Genomic DNA, 27,455 nt, shown 5'->3' with positions numbered 1-27,455 from the left:
CTTTAAAGGTGAGGTGCAAAATAGTAAGATATTCTCCTCTATGTGAATAAGGAGTTCAAACACCATCTCATAAACAACTTTGGAAAGATTTAGTTGAGTCTCAATTGTCATCTTCTCTTTCTTAGGGCTGAAAGCCTAGATACAATACTTCCCCCTTCTTCATGCTTGGAATGCACTAAATCGCACTAGACTTAACAGTTCTTAAAAATTGTTAGAGGATTTCTTTCTGACATCATATTCACATGAGCCATTTCAACGGCCTTTCATATTATTTTCTATTCTGATTAGTCAGCTCTTAAAAAGCCAATTTTGTTAAATTATATTTTCCTTGAAAAATATACATTTCATCTGTGATTCTTGTTTTTATTCATGGATTTTAGCAAACACTGTCCATAATATTTCTTCTATCATTTCTCACTTAATATTTGATTTTTCTTATATTTCCTCAATTCCATACTCTAAATATTTAAGTTATTTCATATTTAAAATAGTTCTAACATTTTTGGATTTCCTAAAGAATTAATGTTTGGTTTTTTTTGTTTGTTTGTTTTTAACACCTTTATTGGAGTATAATTGCTTTACAATGGTGTGTTAGTTTCTGCTTTATAACAAAGTGAATCAGTTATACATATACATATGTTCCCATATCTCTTTCCTCTTGCATCTCCCTCCCTCCCACCCTCCCTATCCCACCCCTCTAGGTGGTCACAAAGCACCGAGCTGATCTCCCTGTGCTACGCAGCTGCTTCCCACTAGCTATCTATTTTACGTTTGGTAGTGTATATATGTCCATGCCATTCTCTCACTTTGTCACAGCTTACCCTTCCACCTCCCCATATCCTCAAGTCCATTCTCTAGTAGGTCTGCATCTTTATTCCCGTCTTGCCCCTAGTTTCTTCATGATCTTTTTTTTTCTTAGATTCCATATATATGTGTTAGCATATGGTATTTGTTTTTCTCTTTTTGACTTACTTCACTCTGTATGACAGACTCTAGGTCCATCCACCTCACTACAAATAATTCAATTTCGTTTCTTTTTATGGTTGAGTAATATTCCATTGTATATATGTGCCACATCTTCTTTATCCATTCATCTGTTGATGGACGCTTCGGTTGATTCCATGTCCTGGCTATTGTAAATAGAGCTGCAATGACCATTTTGGTACATGACTCTTTTTGAATTATGGTTTTCTCAGGGTATATGCCCAGTAGTAGAGAAGCTATGTGAAGAAAATAATCAGAAATAATGGGGAAAACACATTGCCTGTTACTACAGTAGGCTCTTCATATCTTCCCCCTTTGACCTCTGATCTCTTTCAGATCTTGGGCATTTGTCCATGAGCAGTTAGGACACAAGGCATACTGGTCACCTTTGAGTGAAAGATCTGACTGGGACCAGTAGTTCTCAACCTTGGCCACCCACTAGAACCACCTGAGTGGTTTTTTAAATCCTCATGCTCAGACCACACCCAAGTCCAGTTAAATCAGAATATCTGGTGGTGAGACCCAGTGGTCAGTATTTTTAAGCTTCCCAGATGATTTCGATAAAAGCCAAGGTTGAGAAGCAGTGACATGCATCCTCACACATAGCTGCATTCACAGATTGAAAAATAGAATTTACTATGGAGAATACGTAAGAGCTGTGGGAAACTTGTAAATTTTCAATATATTAAAGGGAAATTAGTCATTTTTGAGGATGCTGGGGCTACCAAAGATAAACTATAGAATTTCCATAGATGTAATGAAATTCAGTCAAGGAGTAATTATGACACCCGAAGGATCCTAGAATTCTCCCCCAGTCACATTAAACCATAAAGAGAAGCAATATCCAGGTGTTAAACTAGGAGAGGCATGAAGGTCATAAGAGCTACAAAAATGATGTGATGAGAGAGGTAGAATTTTCAGGTCTAGATGTTAATTTTGCTACATTTGCCAACCCACACTCCAAATGGATGACACGGGTACTAAGATTAGAACGTTTTGCTGAGGAACCTCCACATGGCCTTTTTGATGTCTCTGTTCCTCAGACTGTAGATGTAGGGGTTCAGCATGGGTGTGACCACAGTGTACACTACCGAGGCCACTGTGTCCTTCCTGGGAGATTGTGAGATGGCTGAGCTGAGGTACACACCAAGGCTGGTTCCATAAAATACACAAACAACTGCCAGGTGAGAACCACAGGTGGAGAAGGCTTTATACATTCGACCTGATGAGGGGACTCTCAGAATGGAAAAAAGAATTTTATAGTAAGAGAAAAAGATCCCTGAGAAAAGGAGAAAAGCAAAGGTGGCACCAAAAAAGTACAGAACTATGTTATTGGTGAAAGTGTCAGAACAGGCAAGCTTGAGGAGTTGAGAAGGGTCACAGAAGAAATTAGAAATTTCCACATTCTTAAAGCAGGCAACTTGTAACACAGTCAAATTATGCACCTGGGAGTCCAAAAGGCTAACAAAAAATGACACCAAAACTAAGAAGCAACAGAGGCGTGGGTTCATGATGATCTGGTAGCGCAGTGGGTGACAGATGGCCACAAACCTGTCATAAGCCATTGCAGTCAGAAGCATACCATCCATACACACAAAAAGGATAAAAAAAGACATCTGTGCCAGGCAGGCTTCATAGGAGATGACTCTGCTATGAGTTTGGATGTTCACAATCATCTTGGGGACGGTGGTGGAGATGAAACTGATGTCAACCAAGGACAGGTTGGAGAGGAAGAAGTACATGGGGGTGTGAAGGTGGGGGTCAGAGGTAACAGCCAGGATGATGAGCAGATTCCCCAACACGGTGACCAGGTACAAGGACAGGAACAGGATAAAGAGCAAAGGCTGCAGTTCTGGATCATCTGAGAGGCCTGTGAGGAAGAATTCTGAGACACGTGTTACATTTCCAGTTCTGTGTAGCTTAGACACCTTTGGAAAAAGAAAAGACGGCTGGAAAAAAAAAAGGAAACAAGTAAATGGGCATGCGGCACTGTGTCCATATTTTGGATTCAAGCAATTCATTTCTAAGATCATACACCTCAGCACCTTCAGCAATATTTCTCAGTGTGACAAATTCTATCTGCTTCGAATTGTTTCCTCATTGGTTTCTGTGTTTTTCACCTCTGTCTATTCACTCTTTCTTTATAAAACTTCACTGAAAATTGAACGGGAACAAGAACATTAGAGGTAATACATTCATGATCTCAGTTAAATACAACCTACTTTAGAAATAATACAGAATGTGAAATTCCCTTCCCTCTTTATGAAAAAATATAATTCGAATTTAAGAAGTTAAGTCATAGATATATAAATCTTATTTTACTCAAATAAAATTCTAGATATTTCTTTTATTTAGAATATTTATAAATCTCTATGAAATGAGGGAGTGTGTCATCTGGATTCTAAATTAAAAATAAAGGTTCATAATCAGAAAACATTTTTATGTGATATTCAGAGTTTTATCATTGGTTTCTCTGTCTTCCCTCCTTCATGAAATAAGTAATTACTCAAATATCAGGGTTGTGTTTTAAAAGTTATTAAGTATATAATTCATATCTTTGACTTTGGTGGACTTCAAATTTTGATCAGTGTGGTTTATTTAAGTACACATGATCAATCATACAGCATTGGTGACTTGGAATGCGGTGTTAGTGTATAGAACATTGTCAATGATTAAACGGTAATAAAATTTAAGAAACCCTCTTGAAGTTTTTTATTTTATACAAGGTTATTTGTTTCAACCCAATACCATGTTGGTAAAATGTCTGATGTGTGAAACCACTTTACTTTTTGTGAACTCTATTCTGTGCTGGGATAGTAGTAGTAGGATAATACTACTTCATTGTTTTCCTTTTTTACAATTTATTGAAGTATGATTGACAAAATTGTATATATTTGGGTTGTGCAACATGAAGGTTTTTAAAAGATATTCTAGATGATGATTTAATACATATAGATATTGGGAATGATTACCAAAATCAAGTTAATTAACATATCTGTCACCTCACATAGTTTCTACTTGTGTGTGTGTGTAGTAACAGTTAAGCAGATCTCTCTTAGCAGATTTCAAGACTACAATACAGAATTATTAACAAGTCATCAGGCTGTATATTAGATCCTCAGAACTTATTCATTTTATAACTGAAAGTTTGTACCCTTTGACCAACATCTCCCCACTTTCTCTACCACCTCCTCCTCACAACTACAGTTCTAATCTATGGTTTTCAGAATTTGATTTTCTTAGCTTGCAAACATAAGTGAGATCATACAGTATTTGACTATGTCTGGTGTATGTATTTCAATAAGCGTAATATTCTCCAGGTCCATCCATGTTGTCACAAATGGCAGGATTTCCTTCTTTTTATGGCTGAATAATATCCCTTTGTTAATATATACACACCACAGTTTCTTTCAAGAAAATGAAGAGTACAAGAGTTCCCTTAAACTCCACATCCTCATCAACATTTGTTATCTTTTTTTTTTTTCAATAATAGCCATCCTAACAGATGTGAGGTGATATTTGATTTAGGTTTTGACTTATGTTTCCTGATACTAACTGATGTTGAGCACTTTTTCATATACCTGGTCTTGTTCTCATCATAAACCCTATTTATCGTTGAGGAGTTCAGCACCAGGGAAGGTCCCACAGCCAGGTCAGAACCCAGCCTTCTGATGTAGATGCAGCAGATTTTCATGTCAATTCTTCCTGATACAGGGATTGCAATTCCTTGTCTTCTCCTACCTGAAGGTAACTCAGTTTAATTATTTTGGCATGTCACACTATGATTTAATCTAGAATTATTCAAAATAAGTACTGTAAACACGGTTGGGCAGTTTCCTTATCTATGAAATCAATAATAATTTAACCTACCTAGTAGGAGTATTGGAAGAATTTTTTTTTAATTATTAATATTGCTTAGACCAATGGTTTTCATCTCCAGCTGTTTGGTAATTTACGTGTGCTTATTTTAAAATTCACAGGTACCCTGGTCTCAGCCTAGGACCTATTTCAGGATCTCTACATGTGCTTTTCTTGGTCACCCTGATGTCAAGCTGGACTTGATAAATACCGCTTAGAATATTGCCCAACACTTATAAAAAGTTCCATTAATATTACCTATTATTAGTCTCATCAATAACCAAAACCTATTTTTAAATATAAACATTTAATAATACTTCCTTCAGATCTCAGCTTTTATAGAGGTTTGAACATTTACTCATAAAAAGGAACTTTCTTGGTATCAAGCTCAATCTCGTTCCTCTATATAACTGTCCCCCAAAAGCAACCATTGTCATGAAGTTGATGGGTATATTTCCCTGTCAATGCTTCTGTAATGTCAATATTCATTTATGTATCTAAACTGCATTCTTAAAATCTTCCCTAAACAGAATACTACACATATTTCCTCTGAAATGTGCTTGTTTACCACAACTTTGTGGTTAAGTCTCTTCGTGAAGTACATACAGTTACTTCAAACATTTACCCAATGCACATTATTACGTAAGGGAAAACATCATTTACTTTATAAATTTATATTTATACATATAAATTAACAAATTTATATTTCACATATATTTAAAATGTAACAATATAATATAATGTATTTTCACTACCTATTAAATAAATATTTAATTTACATTACATATTTTATAGTATATTATTATTTATATCATTTTCTTCTTACAACAATCCTATGAAAATTCTGTACCTCGCTCATATGCTATCATACAAATGAGAATTTGTATATAATATGTGAGTGGTGGCTAGTTGTGCAATTTCTAAGAACTGATGCATGTTCAGTTTTACTAATGTTGTCTGTATTTGTTTCAATGCAAATATCATTTTCTATCAACCACATCACCACTTATTAAGGTATCATTTGAAAATATTCCTGAGGTCTATCTTATGACAATGTCATGATACCTGCACATGACATTTTCATCTTATATAGGAAATTGTTTCAACCTTAGATTTCAAAACTGGACTCCACAACATGACTATTTATAGAAAATCCTATAATCCATCATGTCAGTGCCATTCTGGCCCCTGTGAACTACTGGTGCATTCCTGTAATTCACAGATAGACTCACTGAACCAAAGAGGATGAATCAATTCTTCTACCTTCATTTCACTTTCTGGGCCAACAAACTAGGTTAGAAAAGAAATGCTATTTAGCTACAGTGGAGATGTCTGAGAACTGGTGTAGGAATAAGCAAATCGAGGATTGAGTCCTGGATTTTTCACCCCATGTATGTGGAGTGTGTATAAATTTCTCCTCCTCTCTATGCTTCTGTACCTTCCTGGAAAAAAAAAAAAGAGTCTAATACCCAGCACTACACCATGTGTGGCACTTAAGGGATGTTTGTAACTTATAAATATTGGGTCATTTTTATAAAGAATGTCAATCATTATTGGACTAGTATATTTATTAATTAAATATAATCCCCCAAATTTAATAATGTTTTATGGATTATATGGCAGAAAAGATCGAAGCCTTTCCTGGCTCAGGGCACTGGAGCATGGAATGATATGAAATCCTAAAATGTGTTTCAGCCCATGCATTAAGATGTGTAGTCCCCTCCTTTTCTGACTCTTTTTTCCCCATACTTATGAAAATTTCTGCAATGGCTTTTCAATGATTGAATCCTGCATATGCTATTAAATGGAAAGAAAATATGTCCCTTAGAAAGTCCATGACATAGAGAGAAACAAGCACTATTTTATCTTGTCTCTATTCCTATGCGACATTCTGAAAAAGATGAAAACACCAGCATGAATGGTCCACTGTGTGGAAGCTATATTGCCCACACGGTTTATTCAACACTTAACTGTTTTCTCTTTTTTTTAATCCTTGTGGCCTCTTCTGTGCCAACGAGGTATAGGCTCTGGGGAATCAGAAATAAATGAGCCTCAGTCATTTCTCTTCATCTATGAAGAATGTACTTGTATAAAATAAAATAAAATGTCCTGTCAGGGATGTAGGGAAACCATAACATCAGACCAACAGATATTTAAATCTAATGACACGAGCATTAGCTTTATCATTATTAGTAACAAAATATCAAAAATGTATTTTGCCCTTTCTTTATGCATCCATCACATAACTATTGCATAGAGGGTGACCATTATTTGTTTAGTCCTGATTCAGTGGGTTTGAATCAATGTGGAATCAACTCAGTTGACAATACTAAGTCTCATGGATTCTAAGAAATTGTCCCATAACACACTAAGAATTAGTGGAGCATACACGATTCAAAATTAAGTTTTGTTTTTGTTTTTGTTTTTTAAAACATCTTTATTGGACTATAATTGCTTTACAATGGTGTGTTTAGTTTCTGCCAGAGCCCCCGAATCAGCTGCTCCAAAATTAAGTTTTTATTCTCTAAGTTCCATGCCCTAAATATCATTGTTTTCAGGCTTTCTGAAAGTTTTAAGCAGAGGTACAGCAGTCTAACGACAGACGCATCTCGGGTAGATTTTTTAAACTGTTTTCATTTTTCTGCATAGGAATGAACCCTAAGACTCTGATTTTATGTCTCCTTTCATGATTGAGTCAGACGATTATAAGTACAGAGGAGAAAGTGGACAGGTGATGTGAAATCCAGGAACAGGGTCAACAGAGAGATCTACCCTGAAATGTCAGCTGCCAATTATTTCTATGACTTCACCTGTGTTCGTAGACATCCTTCCTATAGTTGATGCAGCAAGTGCTATCTACTACCCTCCCCTGTGTCCTCCAGAAAACTCCAAATAGGAAGGGCAAAGTGAGCAGGGAATCTCTATGAGGACTGACAGGAAAGTAACATGACTGTTTGGGGTGTCAGGGGGAAAACTGCCCAGATGCCCTGTGTCTGGACTCAGTCTACCCAGAATGACTGACTTCAACACTTTCTAACTCATGACCTGGTACCTGCTACATAAAATGCTGTGCTTCTTTCCTCTTATTATAATAATACTTATGTGTGCACTTATAATTTGGGAGAAATTATGCAGATGTAATCAAACAAGAAACATAAAAGACACACCTCAGAGCCTGACACTTAGGAAGCCTTCAATAACATAACATAACATAACATAACATAACATAACATAACATAACATAACATAACATAACATAACATAACATAACATAACATAACATAACATAACTTAGGGGGAAGTTTACAGAGACCCATTTGCTGCTACAATGGGGGAGATGCCAGCCAGAGCCAGAACCAGTGAGGGTGGAAGCAGATCTCTGAATGAGAGTTCTCACACCCCAACCAGAACAAAGAACGTAAGCTTCAAAAGGCTTTATTCCAAAACTGTTTGTATTCGTGCCCTCTCATCTTTCTATACCAAATATCACATCTGTCCTCTTGAGGAGGAAATCCCAACCAGAACCAAGAACATAAATGTCATAGGGCTCTAATATGAAATTTGTATACTGGTCCCCCCCCCATCTTTCTGTCCCAACTGCCGTGTTTGTCTTGTTGAGGAAAAAATCATGCTCCCAACACTCCCTTCATCCATCACTTTCTCCCTCAGCACTTACTGGGCTGGGCTGCATCTCTGCTGGAGCATGACCAAGGAGCACAGATTCACTGCCCCTCTCCTGCCTGCTGTGTGATGAAGTCTCAGGGTGTGCCCTCAGGACTGGCAGGAAGACAGACTCAGGCTGGGACCTTCTGATGCAGCTTCCTACAAAGGATGGAGACACAGGTGGGGAGTCACAATGTTAGAACTGGCCAATTAATGAGCTGAAGACACTGGCCAATTATTTACAATGATATGACCTTAGGGCTCAATGTCCAAAGCTCATAATTAGCCAGATGGTCCACATTGTCCCAATCTCTGGAGACTTGCTAATATTAATGGAACAGGAAAAGGATAAAAGTGAATGTCCTGGGAAGGATCTAGGTCCCTCTTCTCCTCAAGAGGAAATTCACCTGTACTCTTGCTTCTTACTTCTAACTTGCAGGATTCTAACATAAAACTCAGACATTTTTTTTTCTCAATTTAACCAGTCAATGTGTGGTTTTGATATCTACAAATCCATAGTATCAATCATGAAATCTATGCAGCACTAGGTCTATACCAAGGATGTGATACTTTCCATTTTCACAGGTAATATTTGTCTCTAAGGATAACTTCTTATTTTCATTTCCTTACCCTTGCTCAGCTGGCATTAGATATGGTAGAGATTACTGGGTTGGACTTTTTTCTTTCCTTTTTTTTTGTGTGTGTGCTAATTTGAATGAATCTTCATGTCTAAGTTTTTTCTCTAAATGAATTACATTGGCATATTAGAAAACTATTGACTTTTACTAATTCTTTAATACCTGATACTTTAATTAAATATTTCAGTGGGCCTCCCAGAAGGTTGCAGTCAAGATCAGCCAGGGCTGCAGGCATCTCAAAACTGGATCAGCAGATGTCCACTTTCAAGCACACTCACGAGGCTCTTGGTAGGATTCACCTGTTCACAGAATATTGTCCAGAGAATTCTTTCAGTTCCTTGACACATGGCCTCCTGGTTGGGCAGTTGGTTTTTATCAATATGAGCCATCAAGAATGCAAGAGAGAGGCAGCAAGAAGAAAGCCAGATATTTTTTACTCTATTCTCAGCAGGGACTTCCCAACCTTTCTTCCACATTCTCATTGTTGGAAGTGGGTCTCTATGTACATCTCACCCTCAATGGCAGTAAGATACACAAAGCAATGAAAACCAGGAGTTGGGATCAGTGAGAGTATCTCAGATACTGCCCACCACACAGGGCTCATCCTCTATAAAGTCTATGTGCTCCAAGCAATTCAAGACTCAGGCCCTGTTCATCTACTTTTCAGCATATCTCCAAATTAGTCACACCACCATGATCTCAACAAAAATTCCCTGGACACAAACTAGCATATGGATAGAACCTTCTCTCCATTGGGTACTGCATTTGGTACGACAGACCCCACTCTACTGCTTCAGGTCATGCAGTCTCAAGTATACGCCCTTGTTTCTGATGCACGAGGAGAGCCCCTCCAACACCAGGCCAATCTACAGCTATTCCATGGTCAAACGTAGCAAATGTTCCCAGTGAACATGATTTCTTCTAAGTAGAGATGAATCAACTCACTCCAGAATATATATTTTCGTTAGATTTCATTGTGGTCTTAGATCTTGAAGACTTTAATAAATAAAATGTGGTTGGGCTCACCTGTTTTTTTCTACAGTATAAAGTGGGATGTAGGTGGAAAGTGGAGTGATGTTACCTTCTAAATCCTGTCCATGCAGCCTTCCTGACTCAGAGACCTCTTTCTGAGGAAGGCAGAGATTGGTTTGTCATTGATATGAAGAAAACTTTATACCAAAATCAAATTGGATATGGAGAGAAGGATGTTATTTACCTTGTGGGGATAAGTGACAGGGGGTATTTTTAGGGTAGAACACATGGTGGATAGGTACAGGTGGATATGAGAGGGAGAGACTATGTGTTGACATATTTAAAATAATTTGTCCAGGGCAAAAATGTATTACTAAACTGCAGTTATTTCATAGAGAGTGAAATGAATAAGTTACTAGAGTCAACGACAAAGTTGAATTTATAGGAATTGGGATATTAAAGCAAAAGGTACTTAGGTTGCTTCCATGTCCTGGCTATTGTAAATAGAGCTGCAATGAACATTTTGGTACATGACTCTTTTTGAATTATGGTTTTCTCAGGGTATATGCCCAGTAGTGGTATTGCTGGGTCATATGGTAGTTCTATTTTTAGTTTTTTAAGGAACCTCCATACTGTTCTCCATAGTGGCTGTATCAATTTACATACCCACTAACAGCGCAAGAGGGTTCCCTTTTCTCCACACCCTCTCCAGCATTTATTGTTTGTAGATTTTTTGATGATGGCCATTCTGATCAGTGTGAGATGATATCGCATTGTAGTTTTTTTTTTTTTTTTTTAATTTTATTTATTTATTTATTTATTTATTTATTTATTTATGGCTGTGTTGGGTCTTCGTTTCTGCGCGAGGGCTTTCTCCAGTTGCGGCAAGCGGGGGCCACTCTTCATCGCGCGCATTGTAGTTTTGATTTGCATTTCTCTAATGTTGAGCATTCTTTCATGTGTTTGTTGGCAATCTGTATATCTTCTTTGGAGAAATGTCTATTTAGGTCTTCTGCCCATTTTTGGGTTGGGTTGTTTGTTTTTTTGATATTGAGCTACATGAGCTGCTTGTAAATTTTGGAGATTAATATTTTGTAAGTTGCTTCATTTGCAAGTATTTTCTCCCATTCTGAGGGTTGTCTTTTCATCTTGTTTATGGTTTCCTTTGCTGTGCAAAAGTTTTAAGTTTCATTAGATCCCATTTGTTTATTTTTGTTTTTATTTCCATTACTCTAGAAGGTGGGTCAAAAAGGATCTTGCTGCAATTTATGTCAAATAGTGTTCTGCCTATGTTTTCCTCTAAGAGTTTGATAGTGTCTGGCCTTACATTTATGTCTTTAATCCGTTTTGAGTTTATTTTTGTGTATGGTGTTAGGGAGTGTTCTAATTTCATTCTTTTACGTGCAGCTGCCCAGTTTTCCCAGCACCACTTATTGAAGAGGCTGCCTTTTCTCCACTGTATATTCTGGCCTCCTTTTTCATAGATTAGGTGACCATAGGTGTGTGGGTTTATCTCTGGACTTTCTATCTGTTCCATTACCTATATTTTTGTTTTTGTGCCAGTACCATACTGTCTTGATTACCGTAGCTTTGTAGTATAGTCTGAAGTCAGGGAGCCTGATTCCTCCAGCTCCGTTTTTCTGTCTCAAATTGCTTTGGCAATTCGGGGTCTTTTGTGTTTCCATACAAATTGTGAAATTTTTTGGTTCTAATTCAGTGAAAAATACCATTGATAATTTGATAGGGATTGCATTGAATCTTTAGATTGCTTTGGGTAGTATAGTCACTTTCACAATATTGATTCTTCCAATCCAAGAACATGGTATATCTCTCCATCTGTTTGTGTCCTCTTTTATTTCTTTCATCAGTATCTTATTGTTTTCTCTGTACAAGTCTTTTGCCTCCTTAGTTAGGCTTATTCCTAGGTATTTTATTCTTTTTCTAGTGATGGTAAATGGGATTGTTTCCTTAATTTCTCTTTCTGATCTTTTGTTGTTAGTGTATAGGTCTGCAAGAGATTTCTGTGTATTAACTTTGTATCCTGCAACTTTGCCAAATTCATTGATTAGCTCTGGTAGTTTTCTGGTAGAATCTTTAGGATCTTCTATGTATAGAATCATGTCATCTGCAAACAGTGACAGTTTTACTTCTTCTATTCCAAGTTGGATTCCTTCTATTTCTTTTTATTCTCTGATTTCCATGGCTAGAACTTCCAAAACTATGGTGAATAATAGTGGTGAGAGTGTGCACCCTTGTCTTGTTCCTGATCTTAGAGGAAATGCTTTCAATTTTTCACCATTGAGAATGATGTTTTCTGTGGGTTTGTCATATATAGCCTTTATTATGTTGAGGTAGTTCCCTCTATGCCCACTTTCTGGAGAGTTTTTAATCATAAATCGGTGATGAATTTTGTCAAAAGCTTTTTCTGCATCTATTGAGATAATCATATGGTTTTTATTCTTCAGTTTGTTAATATGGTGTATCACATTGATTGATTTGCCTATATTGAAGAATCCTTGCATCCCTGGGATAAATCCCACTTGATGATGGTGTATGATCCTTTTAATGTGCTGTTGGATTCTGTTTACTAGTATTTTGTTGAGGATTTTTGCATCTATGTTAATCACTGATATTGGCCTGTAGTTCTCTTTTTGGTGATATCTCTGTCTGATTTTGGTGTCAGGGTGATGGTGGCCTCGTAGAAGGGCTTGGGAGTTTTCCTTCCTCTGCAATTTTTGGGAAGAGTTTGAGAAGGATAGGTGTTAGCTCTTCTCTAAATGTTTGATAGAATTCACCTCTGAGGCCACCTGGTCCTGGATTTTTGTTTGTTGGAAGATTTTTAATCACAGTTTCAATTTCATTACTTGTGACTGGTCTGTTCATATTTTCTATTTCTTCCTGGTTCAGTCTTGGGAGACTGTGTCTTTTTTAAGAATTTGTTCATTTCTTCCAATTTGTCCATTTTATTGGCATACATTTGCTTGTAGTAGTCTCTTCTGATCCTTTGTATTTCTGTGGTGTCAGTTGTAACTTCTCCTTTTTCATTTCTAATTTTACTGATTTGAGTCCTCTCCCTTTTTTCTTGATGAATCTAGCTAAAGTTTTATCAATTTTGTTTATCTTTCCAAAGAACCAGAATTTAGTTTCATTAATCTTTGCTACTGTGTTCTTTGTCTCTATTTCATTTATTTCTGCTGTGATCTTTATGATTTTTTTCCTTCTATTAACTTTGGGTTTTGTTTGTTCTTCTTTCTCTGGTTGCTTTAGGTGTAATGTTAGGTTATTTGAGATTTTTCTTGTTTCTTGAGGTAAGATTGTATTGCTATAAAGTTCCCTCTTAGAACTGCTTTTGTTGCATTCCATAGGTTTTGAGTGGTTGTGTTTTCATTGCCATTTGTTTCTAGGTTTTTTGTTTTTTGTTTTTTTTCTTCAGTGATCCATTGGTTGTTTAGTACCATATTGTTTACCCTCCATGTGTTTGTGTCTTTTTACAGTTTTTTTTTTCTTGTAATAGATTTCTAATCTCATAGTGTTGTGGTCAGAAAAGACGCTTGATGTGATTTGAATTTTCTTAAATTTACTGAGGCTTGATTTGTGACCCAAGATGTGGTCTATCCTGGAGAATGTTCCATGTGCACTTGAGAAGAAAGTGTATTCTGCCACTTTCCAATGGAATGTCCTATAAATATCAAGTAATTCTATCTAGTCTAATGTGTCATTTAGGGCTTGTGTTTCCTTATTAATTTTCTGTCTGGATGATCTGTCCATTGTTGTAAGTGGGGTTTTAAAGTCTCCCACTATTATTGTGTTCTTGTTGATTTCCCCTTTTATGGCTGTTAGCATTTGCTTTATGTATTGACATGCTTCTATTTTGTGTTCATAAATAGTTAAAATTGTTGTATCTTCTTGGATTGATCTCTTGATCATTATGTTGTGTCCTTTCTTGTCTCTTGTATCAGTCTTTATTTTAAAGCCTATTTTGTCAGATATGAGTTTTGCTACTCTAGCTTTATTTTGATTTCCATTTGCATGGAATATATTTTTCCTTCCCATGACATCCAGTCTGTATATGTCCCTAGGTCTGAAGTGGGTCTCTTGTAGACAGCATATGTAAGGGCCTTGTTTTTGTATCCATTCAGCCAGTCTATGTCTTTTGGATGGCACATTTAATCCATTTATATTTAAGGTAATTATTGATATGTATGTTCCTGTTGCCATCTTCTTAAATGTTTTGGGTCTGTTTTTGTAGGTCTTTTTTCTTCCTTTCCTCTTCTATTCTCTTCTCTTGTGTTTCTTGCCTAGAGAATTTACTTTGCCAATTGTTGTAAAGCTGGTTTGGTGGTGCTGAATTCTCTTAGCTTTTGCTTGTCTGTAAATCTTTTGATTTCTCTGTCGAATCTGAATAAGAACCTTGCTGGGTAGAGTATTCTTGGTTATAGATTTTTCCCTTTCATCACTTTAAATATATCCAGCTACTCCCTTCTGACCTGCAGCATTTTTGCTGAAAAGTCAGCTGATAACTTTATGGGGATTCCCTTGTATGTTTTTTGTTGTCTTTCCCTTGCTGCTTTTAATATTTTTTCTTTGTATTTAATTTTTGCTAGTTTGATTAATATGTGTCTCAGTGCATAGAGAATGGACTTGAGGACACAGAGAATGGGAAAGGTAAGCTGGGATGAAATGAGAGAGTGGAATGGACATATATACACTATCAAATGTAAAATAGAGAGCTAGTGAGAAGCAGCTGCATGGCACAGGGAGATCAGCTTGGTGCTTTGTGACCACCTAGAGGGGTGGGATAGGGAGGGTGGGAGGGAGAAGCAAGAAGGAGGAGATATGGGGATATATATATATATATATATATGTATAGCTGATTCACTTTGTTATAAAGCAGAAACTAACAGACCATTGTAAAGCAATTATACTCCAATAAAGATGTTAAAAAATCAATATGTGCCTCAGTGTGTTTCCTCTTGGGTTTATCTTGTATGGGACTCTCTGCGCTTCCTGGTCTTGGGTGACTATTTTCTTTCCCATGTTAGGGAAATTTTTGCCTATGATCTCTTCAAATATTTTCTCAGACCCTTTCTCTTTTTCTTCTTGTTCTGTGACCCCTATAATTCGAATGTTGCTGTGTTTAATGTTGCTCCAGATGTCTCTGAGACTGTCTTCATTTCTTTTCATTCTTTTTTCTTTATTCTGCTCCTTGGCAGTTATTTCCACCATTCTGTCTTCCAGTTCATGTATCTTTTCTTCTGCCTCAATTATTCTGCTATTGATTCCTTCTAGTGTATTTTTCATTTCAGTTATTGTCTTATTCATCTCTTTTTGTTTGTTATTTATTTCTTCTAGGTCTTTTTAAAACTTTTCTTGTATCTTCTCGTTCTGTGCCTCCATTCTATTTTTGAGATCTTGGGTCATCTTTCCTGTCATTACTCTGAATTCTTTTTCAGATAGATTGCTTATCTCCTCTTCATTTAGTTGTTCTTATAGTATTTTATCTTGCTCCTTCATCTGCAACGTATTTTTTTGTCATCTCTTTTTGTCAAAGTTACTGTGTTTTTTGGTCTCCTTTCTGCATGCTGCAGGATTGCAGTTCTTCTTGCTTCTGGTGTCTGCCCCTTGTGGGTGAGGTTGGTCCAGAGGCTTCTGCCATTATCCCCTTGATAGGACATTTGGTTGGTGTTGTGATCAGAGCCTGCCCTAGATACTGAGCAAGGCCTCCCCTTTGCTACGTGGTTGTCACTGCCCTGTCAGGCTCAGGGTCTGCTCCCTAGTTGTTGGAGTAGAGACCCCCAGATCTGTTTCTTAGCTGTGTTTCTGATCTGCAGTGTGAGGTAGCCAGGATTGGAGCACTCCCATTGGGAGGGAAGACACTTAGTTTTCCTCCTTTGGAGATGTTCACCTGTGAATGTGCTCTGTTGTGTCCCCTTTCACCTGTTGTGTGGGCTCACAAAATATACTGTTGTTGGCACTGTTCTCAGTCCCACCTTAACTGTGGGTATGCTGGCAATTTGTCCTGGTGACTCTCAGGCATTTTTTTCACCTGGCCACTGGTGCAGATCCACTGAGGTCAGGTCCCAGGACTGCAGTAGTTGTGCACCTGGACCCACTGTGGGAGCTATGGTGGCAGCTCAGACTCTGGCCTGGCCCAACTCCCATGTATATGTGCCCACAAATCCCACAGCTGCTAAAGCCAGACCCATCCCAGCTGCAACAGCACGTGTTGTCCTTTTGGATGTTTTGCAGGTGCTGAATTAAGGAAGCCATCAGCAGAGGTGTAACTCTGCAGTTCACACAGCCACGAGGAGAGATTCACCTCTTCTTCCTTAGTCACATAGCCCCTGGCTCTCAGCTGTGGTTTCAGCCCCTCTTCTGGGCAAATTTCTTAGTGGGGGGAGCTTTCTGCAACCTCCCAAGACTGCAGGGCAGGTTGCAACACCCACTGGTGGATTTCCTAGTAGCGAGAATTTCTGCATGCTCCCAGGATGGCGGGGCAGATCCTGGCACCTGCTCACAGATTTCCTAGTTGGGGGAGTTATCTGCCCCTCCCAGGACAGTGGGGGCAGGTCCTGGCACCCACCGGCAGATTTCTCAGTAGCAAGAGCTATCTGCGCCCTCCTGGGACAGTGGGGAATGTCCCAGTACCCACTGGCAGATTTTCTAGTAGTGAGAGGTTTCTGAGCATTCCCAGGACAATGGGAGCAAGTCCTGGCACTTGCTGATGGATTTCCTAGTGGGATGAGTTATCCACGCCCTCCAGGGACAGCAGGGGGTTTCAGCACGCACTGACAGATGTCCTGGTTGTGGAAGCTATCCGCACCCTCCTGGGACAGCAGGGCAGGTACCGGCACTCACTGGCAGATTTCCTAGTAGCAAGAGCAGGGGCGGGTCCTGGGGTCTGCTGGCAGAATTGTTAGTGGCTGGATCTGCATGTGCCCTTCCGAGTCAGTGGGGACAGGTCCTGTGACCCGCTGGCATAATTTCAAGTTTTGGGAGCTGTCTGCTTCCTTCCAGGTCAGCAGGGGCAGGGTCTGGCATCTGCCTGAGGGTCTGGAAGAGGTGGCCAGTGCCTGCCTCAAGAGTCCAAGATGGCAGCGGTGACTTGTACCCGCCCCTAGAGCTCCTCTAGGTGGTGTCCTGTTGCCTGGGAGCTCTCACAGAGATAGAAGTTCTTATGGTTGTCCCACCCCTTTCCTTGTGCACCTCCTAATAGTGGTGTCTTGCATCTCTGGCAGGCCCAGGCTTCTTCCTAGTACACACTCAGTTGTCACAGCCTGACCTCTTCAGGCTGTTTCTGTACCTAAGCCTGGTCCTCTCCCTGGGACTGAGCTTCAGAGTCTGAGCTGCAGCACCCAACCTCACCCTCACTGACAGAGGAGTCTCCCAGGATGGGGAACACAGGATGGCTGTGCCAACCCCCTGTGCAGGTTATTCTTTGTTTTGGCTTCCACAAATTGGTTGCTGTTCTCGCCTTTTAGACTCCAAAACTCCCCTTCTGTCCAGTCTAATTTCTCCACTGGTGAGGAGCCTTCCCAAGGTGCAGGAAATTTTTCTCCTTCACAGCTCCCTCCCCAGGGCACAGGCCCCATGCTGATTCTTTCTTTTTCTTATTCCCTTTGTCCTACCTGGTTACGTGGACGTTTTATTGTCTTTTCGGACATCTGAGGTCTTCTGTCGGTGCTCAGTAGCTGTTCTGTGTGAATCATTGCACTTGTAGATGTATTTTCAATGTTTCTGTGGAGGGCAGTGAACTCTGCTTCATACTCCTCTGCCATGTTGGTCGCATCTCTAGCCATTCATTATTGATGGACACATTGGTTGTTTTTATCTTTTGGCTGTTGTGATTAATGCTGCTATGAATATTGGTGTGCAAGAATTTGTCTGAATTCCTGCTTTCAATTCTTTGGGGCATATACCTAGGCAGAATTGATGAATCTTGAAAGTCTACCTTTAAAAGCATGCCAAATGATCAGACATTTGAGTAAACACTGTCCCAGGACATCGAAGAACAAATCCTGGAAAGTCCCAGTGACCCCTATTCTTCACTTTAGTAGTCTTGAAGAGGTAAAGCATTAGGATGTCAGATCAGTGGATCTGGAAATTTTTGATAGGCGTTTTGCACCTTGGTGTGTCATAAGTTAATTGCTCAAATCTTTACTGAATGATTTAGGCCAGGTATTGGTTGATCATGCACCCTGCAATCGTCTCCCTCACCCTGTCTTTAAAAACCTTTCCCTGAAGGCCAGCAGGGAGGTCTGGGTCTTTTGAGCATTAGCTGCCTATACTGTGTGCTTGGTCTTGAAGTAAACGCTGCACTCTCTTTCACCACCACTTGAGGTCAGTAGATTGGCTTTACTGAATGCAGGAAAGAGGACCCAAGTTTTGTTCAGTAGCAGGATGGCCACCCTGAACATCCCTCCCTCCATCATGCAGAACCTTTTGGAAGTATAAATTGGTGTCAGGCAGGGGCTAAGTTGGACAGTGTATGAGACAGATGGACCATCTGTTTCCTGTCTCTCCCCCAGAGTTTGATCTCTTAGGACTGGGCAGAGAGAAGAGAGAATTGAATATCTTGAATTGTGGAGATTGTATCTTTCTCTGAGTCAATGCCCTCAAAATGGCAGGACCTTCAATTGGGATAATTGATGCCTGTTGGGACAAGAATAAAGCCAAGGCCTGTGGTCTTGAAGACAATTGCAGAGACACTGGCAGGGATGAAATGCAAATTCAGATGAGACACAGGTGAGGCCATAATGCTCAGAAACATGGAATGCCATCTGTTTCATGGATAGAAAATAAGGACAGTGTAATTGGGTGACTGCCTTGCAGAAGAGGTGAACAGTTTACCAACTTATTTCTTTCTCTCTGTCTCATTTTACATCTTACCAATTTAAGAGCTTTGCAGGAACACTGCGATTCTCCATGTAGCTCCCTCGGTAAAACCATATAAATTCAAATTGTGGCAACTTTAAAATATGGCTCCCAAATTCTTTGATATTCCTCTCATGAGACTGGAGCCCATGTCCCCTGTCTTGACTCAATCAACTCGTAATGCTAAGTATGAGTTGTAGTTGAAACTACTTACTATCTCTGAAAACTTTAAGTTATCCAGCCTATTGAAATGTCAGTTTCCTAGTTTTAAAATGGGGCCAATAATAATTACAATTTTCCATAACTTTTTAAAAATCAAGAATCAAATATCCCAGCTATTTATTTTCACATGCTACCACATTGAATGGCACAGGTATAGATCCCTTTTTTTTTTTATCTCTGTCAACTCTATACAACTTAATTTTGATTTCATGCAAGCCGTTTCTCCAGGGACTAGGGGTGGGGAAAATGGGGGGGGCTATTAGTAAAAGGGTACAAACTTCCAGTTAGAAGATGAATAAGTTCTGGAGATCTAACTACAGTCAGCATGGTGACTATAGTTAACAATACTACATTATACACGTGAAAGTTGCTAAGAGAGTAGATCTTAAATGTTCTCACCACATATTAAAAAAAGTTAATTATGTGAGGTGATGGAGGTGTTAACTAACCCTATTGTGGTAAGCATTTTTGAGATATATGCATGTAGTAAATCATCACATTGTACACCTTAAACTTACACAATAAGTCAATTATATCTTGACCAAGCCAGAAAAAATAATTTTTAAACTGATTATAACTCAGGTAAAAGGAGGAATTGTCATAGTATTTTTTATTCTGGCAAGAGCAATGTCTCCAAAATACAAATTTGACCAAATCACTCCACCACCACGTGGATCAACAAGTCACATCACTGGCTTCCAGTGGCTCTTGAGAGGGAAGTCAATTTAGTTACCATGGCCCATAGGGTCCCACATGAAATTCAGGCTCTTCACTCAGAAGAGAATGCTTTTTCATTTTTCTGGAATGCGTTTTCATTCTTTGCACCACTAACGCCACTCATACTCATTATTTACTTCTATACTGTGCCTGACTCTCCCATCACCCACTTCCTAGTCACCTGCAGTTTTCCTTTCTTGCACGTATTGCAGTTGAAATATTATAGTACTTTAAGGATTTCTTAAATTCATATATTCCCCCTCCATCATCCCAAATATAAACTTCATGTAGCCAGAGACATCTCTTTTTGTTCACCATCATATTCCCGTGATCTTGCAAATTAGGTGCTCAATAAATATTCACTACTAATAAATGAAATGAGGCTTAAAGCTGTCAAATAAAATACAAAAGAAAATAATTGATAACTAATATCATGAGTAGAGCTGTAAAATATGATATAAAATATTAAATACATTTGTCTGTATTGTCAAAGTAAAAATTGCACCAGAAAAAGTAAAATAGCAAAGAAGATTTTCTTTAAGACTACTGCAGGGCTTCCCAGGTGGCGCAGTGGTTGAGAATCCGCCTGCCAATGGAGGGGACACGGGTTCGAGCCCTGGTCTGGGAAGATCCCACATGCCACGGAGCAACTAAGCCCGTGCGCCACAACTACTGAGCCTGTGCTTTAGAGCCCATGAGCCACAACTACTGGAGCCCATGTGCCACAATTACTGAAGCCCGCGCGCCTAGAGCCCATGCTCCACAACAAGAGAAGCCACCGCAATGAGAAGCCCGCGCACCGCAACTAGAGAAAGCCCGCGCAGCAACGAAGACCCAACACAGCCAAAAATAAATAAATAAATAAAATTAAAAAAAAAAAAAAAAAAAAAAGACTACTGCAAAAGAGGAGAGAGCCTGAACTGAACTCTGCTGGAATATAAGGCAGGAGGGGTTTTGGTGCTGAGTGAACTAGTGCAAAAGTACTGGAGGATGTTGGTGGGGAAAGTTGATCAATGGGATGTGTCAAGCACATGGAGTTATTCCTCAATTTGCAAATGTTTTTCTCTATCATTAAGCAATCTGTATTTGCTAATTGATGCCCATAGAAGTTAGGCTCTTACCCTCCTACAGACACTGGGAAATAGGGGTGCTATCTTCTTTTATGTTTACATTTAAAAAAGATGGGTCCCAAGTCATTGAGAGAGGCATTTCTTTGGTTGTAAAACTGGCAAGAGGATGGGAGAAAATGTACATATATGTCAAAAGGCAGAGAAAAAATTTACAGCTGCAAGTTTTCTAAATTAAATGTTCTAAGAAAAGAGAAGTCAGGGGTCTAAGATCAGGAAGAAACCTGTCTAAAATTTACTCAAGCTGAGGGGAACATTGAGGCAGTCTTGGTCAGTATATTAAAGAACAATACACCATGGGCCACCAATGCTTATTGCAGGAATTTAAATATGCTTCAACTTTAGGAGGTGTATTTACATGAATTTATTGCATAAATATATCAAAATAAAAGATGGCAAGTTTGATAGGAATCAAAATGTATTTGTTAATTTTTTTTTTTTTTTTTTTTTTTTGCAAAACACGTTTTTTTAAACATCTTTATTGGAGCATAATTGCTTTACAATGTTGTGTTAGTTGCTGCTGTATAACAAAATGAATCAGCTATATGTATACATATATCCCCATATCTCCTCCCTCTTGCATCTCCCTCCCACCCTCCCTAATCCACCCCTCTAGGTGGACACAAAGCACCGAGTTGATCTCCCTGTGCTATGCGGCTGCTTCCCACTAGCTATCTATTTTACATTTGGTAGTGTATATATGTCCATGCCAGTCTCTCACTTCGTCCCAGCTTACCCTTCCCCCTCCAGTTATTGTTGCAAATGGTAATGTGTATATGTGTGTGTATGTGTGTGGGGGGGATGTGCAGGCTCTCAAGCTAGAAAAATAAAGATATATCTTTAAAATAATAAACAATCTTGATTTTTAAATGAGAGGTAATGTTCAATTGAACGTGGAAGCATTAAGAAATGGCAATTAATGAACATCATATAGCAAATATTACTGCTATAAAGCACAGTATTTAATATTGTTTTGATAATTCAAACAAATGCATGAGATGAAAAAGAAAGGGGGCATAAGCATTAAAGTCAAAAAACAAATGTATTATCATTTGTAGATCAGATTTTGGAAGCAGAGAGCTCTCAAATCTCTGAAGATCTAGGCCTGTGACGGTCTTTCATCATCCATTCCAACATATCCCCTAGGGCAGTTATTTTCTAATTGTAGCCACACATAGAATCCACCTGAATGTCTTATTAAACACAGATTGCTGGGCCTGACCCTGAAATTTCTGACTTAGTAGATCTGGGATGAAGGCCAAAATGTGCATGTCTAACAAGCTCCCAGGTGATGTTGAAGCTGCGGGTCTGCAGACAACCCTAGGAGAAACACTATTCTTGTTTGTGTCCCTAGGACACTGTTTAATAAAAGTTTTCCCTCCAAGGCTTACATCTCCTCTCTTCTATCCCACCCCCAGCCTTTACTAGGATGCACTGGCTCTTTCAGATGGCATTAAGGAAAACCCTGGCTGCCTTGGCTCTTTTCCCACTGTGGCTTTTCCTCCAGAAAGTACAGGGAGATTATCCAAGAAGGGAATTCATACCATATCTCTGGGAAGCCCAAGATGCTTTGCCTTGGGGACACTGAAAGCTTATTTCAAAAGTTTCCAGGACTTCACTGGCTGAATTCTCAGATTGCCTCATTAAATAAATTGTTCTGTTGTCATTATACTCTTTAAACAATTAAGCTCCCTTGGGGTAAAAGGAGAATAACAGAAAAGAAACTTTCTGCCATTGCTGTTTCCCTGAAGATAGCTGTGAAGAAAGGCAAATTTCTTTCTTCCATTTATCCCTTCTTTACCTGGTATGCTCAAACATTTGCAGTCCAGATCATTCCCTTGGAGTTTACAAAGGCTTCTTTATGAAGAAGTCTGCCAGGTCTCCTTAATATATTGCCATAATTCTTGCTTCTCCTTCACAGGATTTAATTTCAAAGTTAGAAGTTTCTCCCTGAGCGATGTGTTAGTGTTACAAGTTGCCCTGTAGACTTGACTCTGGAAATCCTATTGTAACAAAAATAAAATGCATGAGAAAGGTCCCTATTTCAAGAAAGGGAATGCAGCCGTTAGTGATATTGCTACTGGAAAATCATGCATTTTGAAGAATGGAAATATCCCTTAGAATGTATTTGGCACATGAGATCACCGCAGACCTCAGGGAAGGCAATTGTGATGGAGGTAGAAAGTCTCCAGATGAGTTGGTTGAGGAGAGAATGAGCAGTGTGGAAATGGAAGTAGCAAGAATAGACCAAATTCTTTAAAAGTTTGGAGCAATACCCAAAGGGGAGTATGGGCCTTTGAGTGAGTTTTATTTTAATTGAAAGAAATGGGAATGTGGAACATTGGATATTATAACATTGCATGCGGACACTGGAATATAAAGGATTAAGAAAGGAAGTGATAGTGTAAGTTCTCCCCAAAAGTTAGAAAGTGATAGAATCCAAAACTCAGGTGAAGGTTTTAAAGATGCAGTCATTAATAAAATAACTGTACAAATAATTATGTAATTACAATGGTGGCTCATGTTCTGATGGATGGTGTAGAGAAGAAATGGGGCCATTAATTTTCTACAATGTGGGAGTGAAGGCCATGGTACTTAGACCATGAGAAGCAACTACTGAAGGAACGAAAGGATAGATCCATTAAGAGTGGTCACTATTGAGCATTCAAAAATTGTAGGCAAATATATATAGATCCCCGGCTTTAATCAATGGACACTCAGGACCCTTGGTGTTCCCTACGTGATGAAAATTAAGGCATTCCAGCAAATCAGGGCTCAGGGTTTCCCTTGGAACCACTGATACCAAACCTCAGTAGAGATGGAGGCTGCCATAGAAACAGACTAGCAGTATACTGGGCTTTCTCAATCTTAGCACTATGGCATTTGGGGCCAGATAATTCTTTGTTTGGGGGACTATCCTGTGCCTTGCAGCATTCCTGGTCTTTACTCACCAGATACCAGGAACACACACACACCACACTACCACCCACTGTGACATCCAAAAATGTCTCCAGACACTGACAAATGTCACCTGGTGGGTAAAATCGCCCCTGGTTGAGAACCACTGCTGTATACACTGGCCTATTTAAGAGTCTTATCTTGCCAGAGGCAACAGACATGTATCACTAGACTCTCAACTCCACATTTACAGTCTCTCAACAGGAGTGTAATACCCTATTCCTAAATTGGATTCCAGGTATGGAATTACAGGAGCTTTGAGAACCTTCACAAAATATAGTCACAATTATATGTGCTTGCATCATTCATTATGGAAGTTCTGGTCAATATGCTTCATCAGATTCTCAGAGTATCAGTGACTTAGAACCACTGCTATTAAGTTTTACTCAGGATAATGTGTCCAAAATTTTGAGAAAAATAATTTATCTGAAGATTCAGGCAGTGTCACAGGTCCCTTGGTTCTTAAACCTTTGTACACATAATTTTCACCAAATACTCCAATGTCACAATTCTTGGAGCACACAAGGGACATTCCTGCCTCGAGCCGTTTGTTCCTGTTGTTTGATCTACCTGTACTTCCCTTCCTTAATATCCACCTCGTTCCCTTTCTCACATCCATCATGATTTAGTTCAAATCTCCATTTCTCAATTTCGGAATCACCCAATTTAAAATTGTAACCTCCCAAGTCTTCTCTATCCCCCTTAGTATATTTTTCCTTAAAGCTTTCATTGTTCACTTCTTGACTAATTTCACTAGAATGTAAACTCCATGTGGGCCATGATATTTGTTTGATTTGCTCACATGTATCCTGAGCAGCAGTTAGAGTACCTAGATATACAGGCACTTGGTTTTGTTTTGTTTTTTCTGCTTATATTTCTACCTTAAGAATTGGTCTCTCTCTTCAATGACAGAAAATTCTTAGACATTACTCTTGAAATGTTTCTATGTCATTCTCATCCTTTTTTCTTCTGGGAAACCTATTAGACACATTATCTATTGCATCTCTTGATGTACCTTCCAGGTCTCATAACTGTTCTATCATGTTTTATATCTTTGTATTTCTGTCTTCAAATGAATAATTTTCTCTTCAACCTTGTAACTCTAGAGTTTGCAAAGAAAAAAGATTCTATTTTTTAATTTCAATAATCATCTTTAAAGTTTAAAATTCCTAATTTATTCTGTTCATATCTTCCTATTTTTGCTTCATTTTTACAATGTTTCATCTTTTTCACTTAAAAAAATAAGCTGGAATTCAAATTACAAGGAATACATTTGCTGTTCACAATGGAATTTAACTAGAAACCAATAACTGAAAGACAATAGGACAATTTCCAAACACATGGAAAGTAACCAGCACCCTTCTAAATAATTCATGTGTCAAAAAGGAAGTCTGAAAGGAAAAATTTAAAATACACAGAATTAAATGAAAATAAAATTATAACATATCAAAATATGTGGAATGCAACCAAAGCAGTGTCAACATGGATATTTATAGCACTAAATGCTTTCACTAGAAGAGAGATCTCAAGTCAATGATCTAAACTCCCATCTCAAAAAAAAAAAAAAAAAAACCTAGAAAAAAGAAGAGCAAAAAACCAAAAACAAGCAGAAGGAAGGGAATAAATAAGAGCAGAAATCAACAAAATGGAAAACAGGAAAACAGAGAAACTCAATGAAAGAAAAAGCTGTTTTTTTTTGAAAAAAAGCAACACACAACCACAATTAGATAACCTGAATAGTCCTACAACCATTAAAGGCATTGAATTAGTAATTTTAAAACTCCCCCACAAAGAAATCCCCAGCCCTAGATAATTTCACTGGAAAAATTTGCCAAATATTTAAAGAAGATTAGCACCAATTTTACACAATCCATAAAAGGAGAGGGAACACTTTCCAACTCACTTTGTGAAGGCAGTAATGCCTTGATATAAAAACCAGTCACAGGACTTCCCTGGTGGCGCAATGGTTAAGAATCTGCCTGCCAATGCAGGGGACACAGGTTCGATCCCTGGTATGGGAAGATCCCACGTGCCATGGAGCAACTAAGCCCCTGTGCCACAACTACTGAGCCTGCGCTCTAGAGCCCACGAGCCACAACTACAGAGCCTGTGTGCACAACTACTGAAACCTGTGCACCTAGAGCCCATGTTCTGCAACAAAGAGAAGCCACTGCAGTGAGAAGCACACACACTGCAACGAAGAGCAGCTCCCGCTCACTGCAACTAGAGAAAGCCCACGCAGCAACAAAGACCCAAAGTAGCCAAAAATAAATAAATAAAATAAATTTTAAAAATAAATATAAAAACCAGTCAGGGACTTCCCTGGCAGTCCAGTGGTTAAGACCCTGCACTTCCAATGCAGGGGCTGTGGGTTCAATCCCTGGTCAGGGAACTAAGATCCGACATGATGCGTGGCGTGGCCAAATTAAAAAAAAAAAAAAAGTCAAAGAAAGGACAAAAAAGAAAACTATAGACCAATATATTTCATGAACTTAGACACAAAAATCCTCAACAAAATGTTAATAAGCTGAATCCAGCAATATGTAAAAGGAATTCCACATCACAACTGGAGACACATTCCAGATGTGCAAGTTTGGTCCATTACATGAAAATCAATGGAATCCATCATATCAACAGGCTATGGTCATAGATAAGCAACAAGGATTTACTGTACAGCACAGTGAACTATATTCAATACCTTGTAATAACCTATATACGGATAACTGAATCATTTTGCTATATACCTGAAACTATCACAACATTGGAAATCAACTATACTTAAAAAAAAAAAAAACCAAAAACCAACCAACCAAACAAAAAAACAGGCCATGGTCATATCAATTGGTGCAGAAAAGACATGACAAACCCCAAAACCTATGCATGATATTCAGGGCTTTTTGTTTTTTTTTTTACATCTCTGCAAACTAGGAAGAGGGTAACTTAATTTGATGAAGAGCATCTCCAAATAATCTATCACTAACATCTCAGCAATGAAAACAAACACGGCCACACACAAGAACTTGGATGAATCTGAAGGGATTATGCTGAGCGACAAGTCTATCTCAGAAGGTTATATAATGTATGATTCCATTCATATAACATTTTTGAAGTAAAATTATAGAAATGAAGAACAGATTAGCGGTTGTCAGGGCTAGTGACAGAGAGGTTTGGCTGTGACTTCAAAGAAGTAGCCTAAGAGAGAGTTCTTTTGTGGTAATGGAACAGTTCTGTATCTTGATTGTGGTTAGTGGTTCCATTAATCTACACAAGTGCTAAAACTGCAAACACACACACACACACACATGTATTTAAAATTGGTGAAATCTGAATAAGCTCTGTGGATTTCCACTGGAGGAAACTGGGTGATGAATACATGGGACTTCCGTATACATTTTTTTTTAAAAAATATGAACTTGTAATTATTTCATAATAAAGAGTTTAA

General features: G+C 38.6%; 2 protein-coding genes across 2 annotated transcripts in view; both read right to left on the bottom strand.

The window, feature by feature from the left end:
• Positions 1–1,970: 1,970 nt before the first annotated feature.
• LOC118892634 (putative gustatory receptor clone PTE01) lies at positions 1,971–2,983 on the bottom strand. Its single transcript, XM_036847369.1, is given in 2 exon segments — positions 1,971–2,893; positions 2,896–2,983. Coding segments are annotated over 2 exon segments (1,011 nt in total).
• A 10,123-nt stretch (positions 2,984–13,106) lies between these two features.
• ZNF699 (zinc finger protein 699) overlaps positions 13,107–27,455 on the bottom strand; it is a 33,646-nt gene continuing 19,297 nt past the window's right edge. Inside the window, exons 6-7 of the transcript XR_005019273.1 lie at positions 17,883–17,884; positions 13,107–13,117 (exon numbers count right to left, since the gene is read on the bottom strand). The gene's annotated coding sequence lies outside the window, so the exon portion shown is untranslated. The remainder of the gene's footprint in view (positions 13,118–17,882; positions 17,885–27,455) is intronic.

This window comes from Balaenoptera musculus, chromosome 3 (genome assembly GCF_009873245.2).
Source record: "Balaenoptera musculus isolate JJ_BM4_2016_0621 chromosome 3, mBalMus1.pri.v3, whole genome shotgun sequence".
NCBI lineage: Eukaryota > Metazoa > Chordata > Mammalia > Artiodactyla > Balaenopteridae > Balaenoptera > Balaenoptera musculus.
Note: the sequence above shows the minus strand (reverse complement) of the source record. Positions and strands in the feature narration are given on the sequence as shown.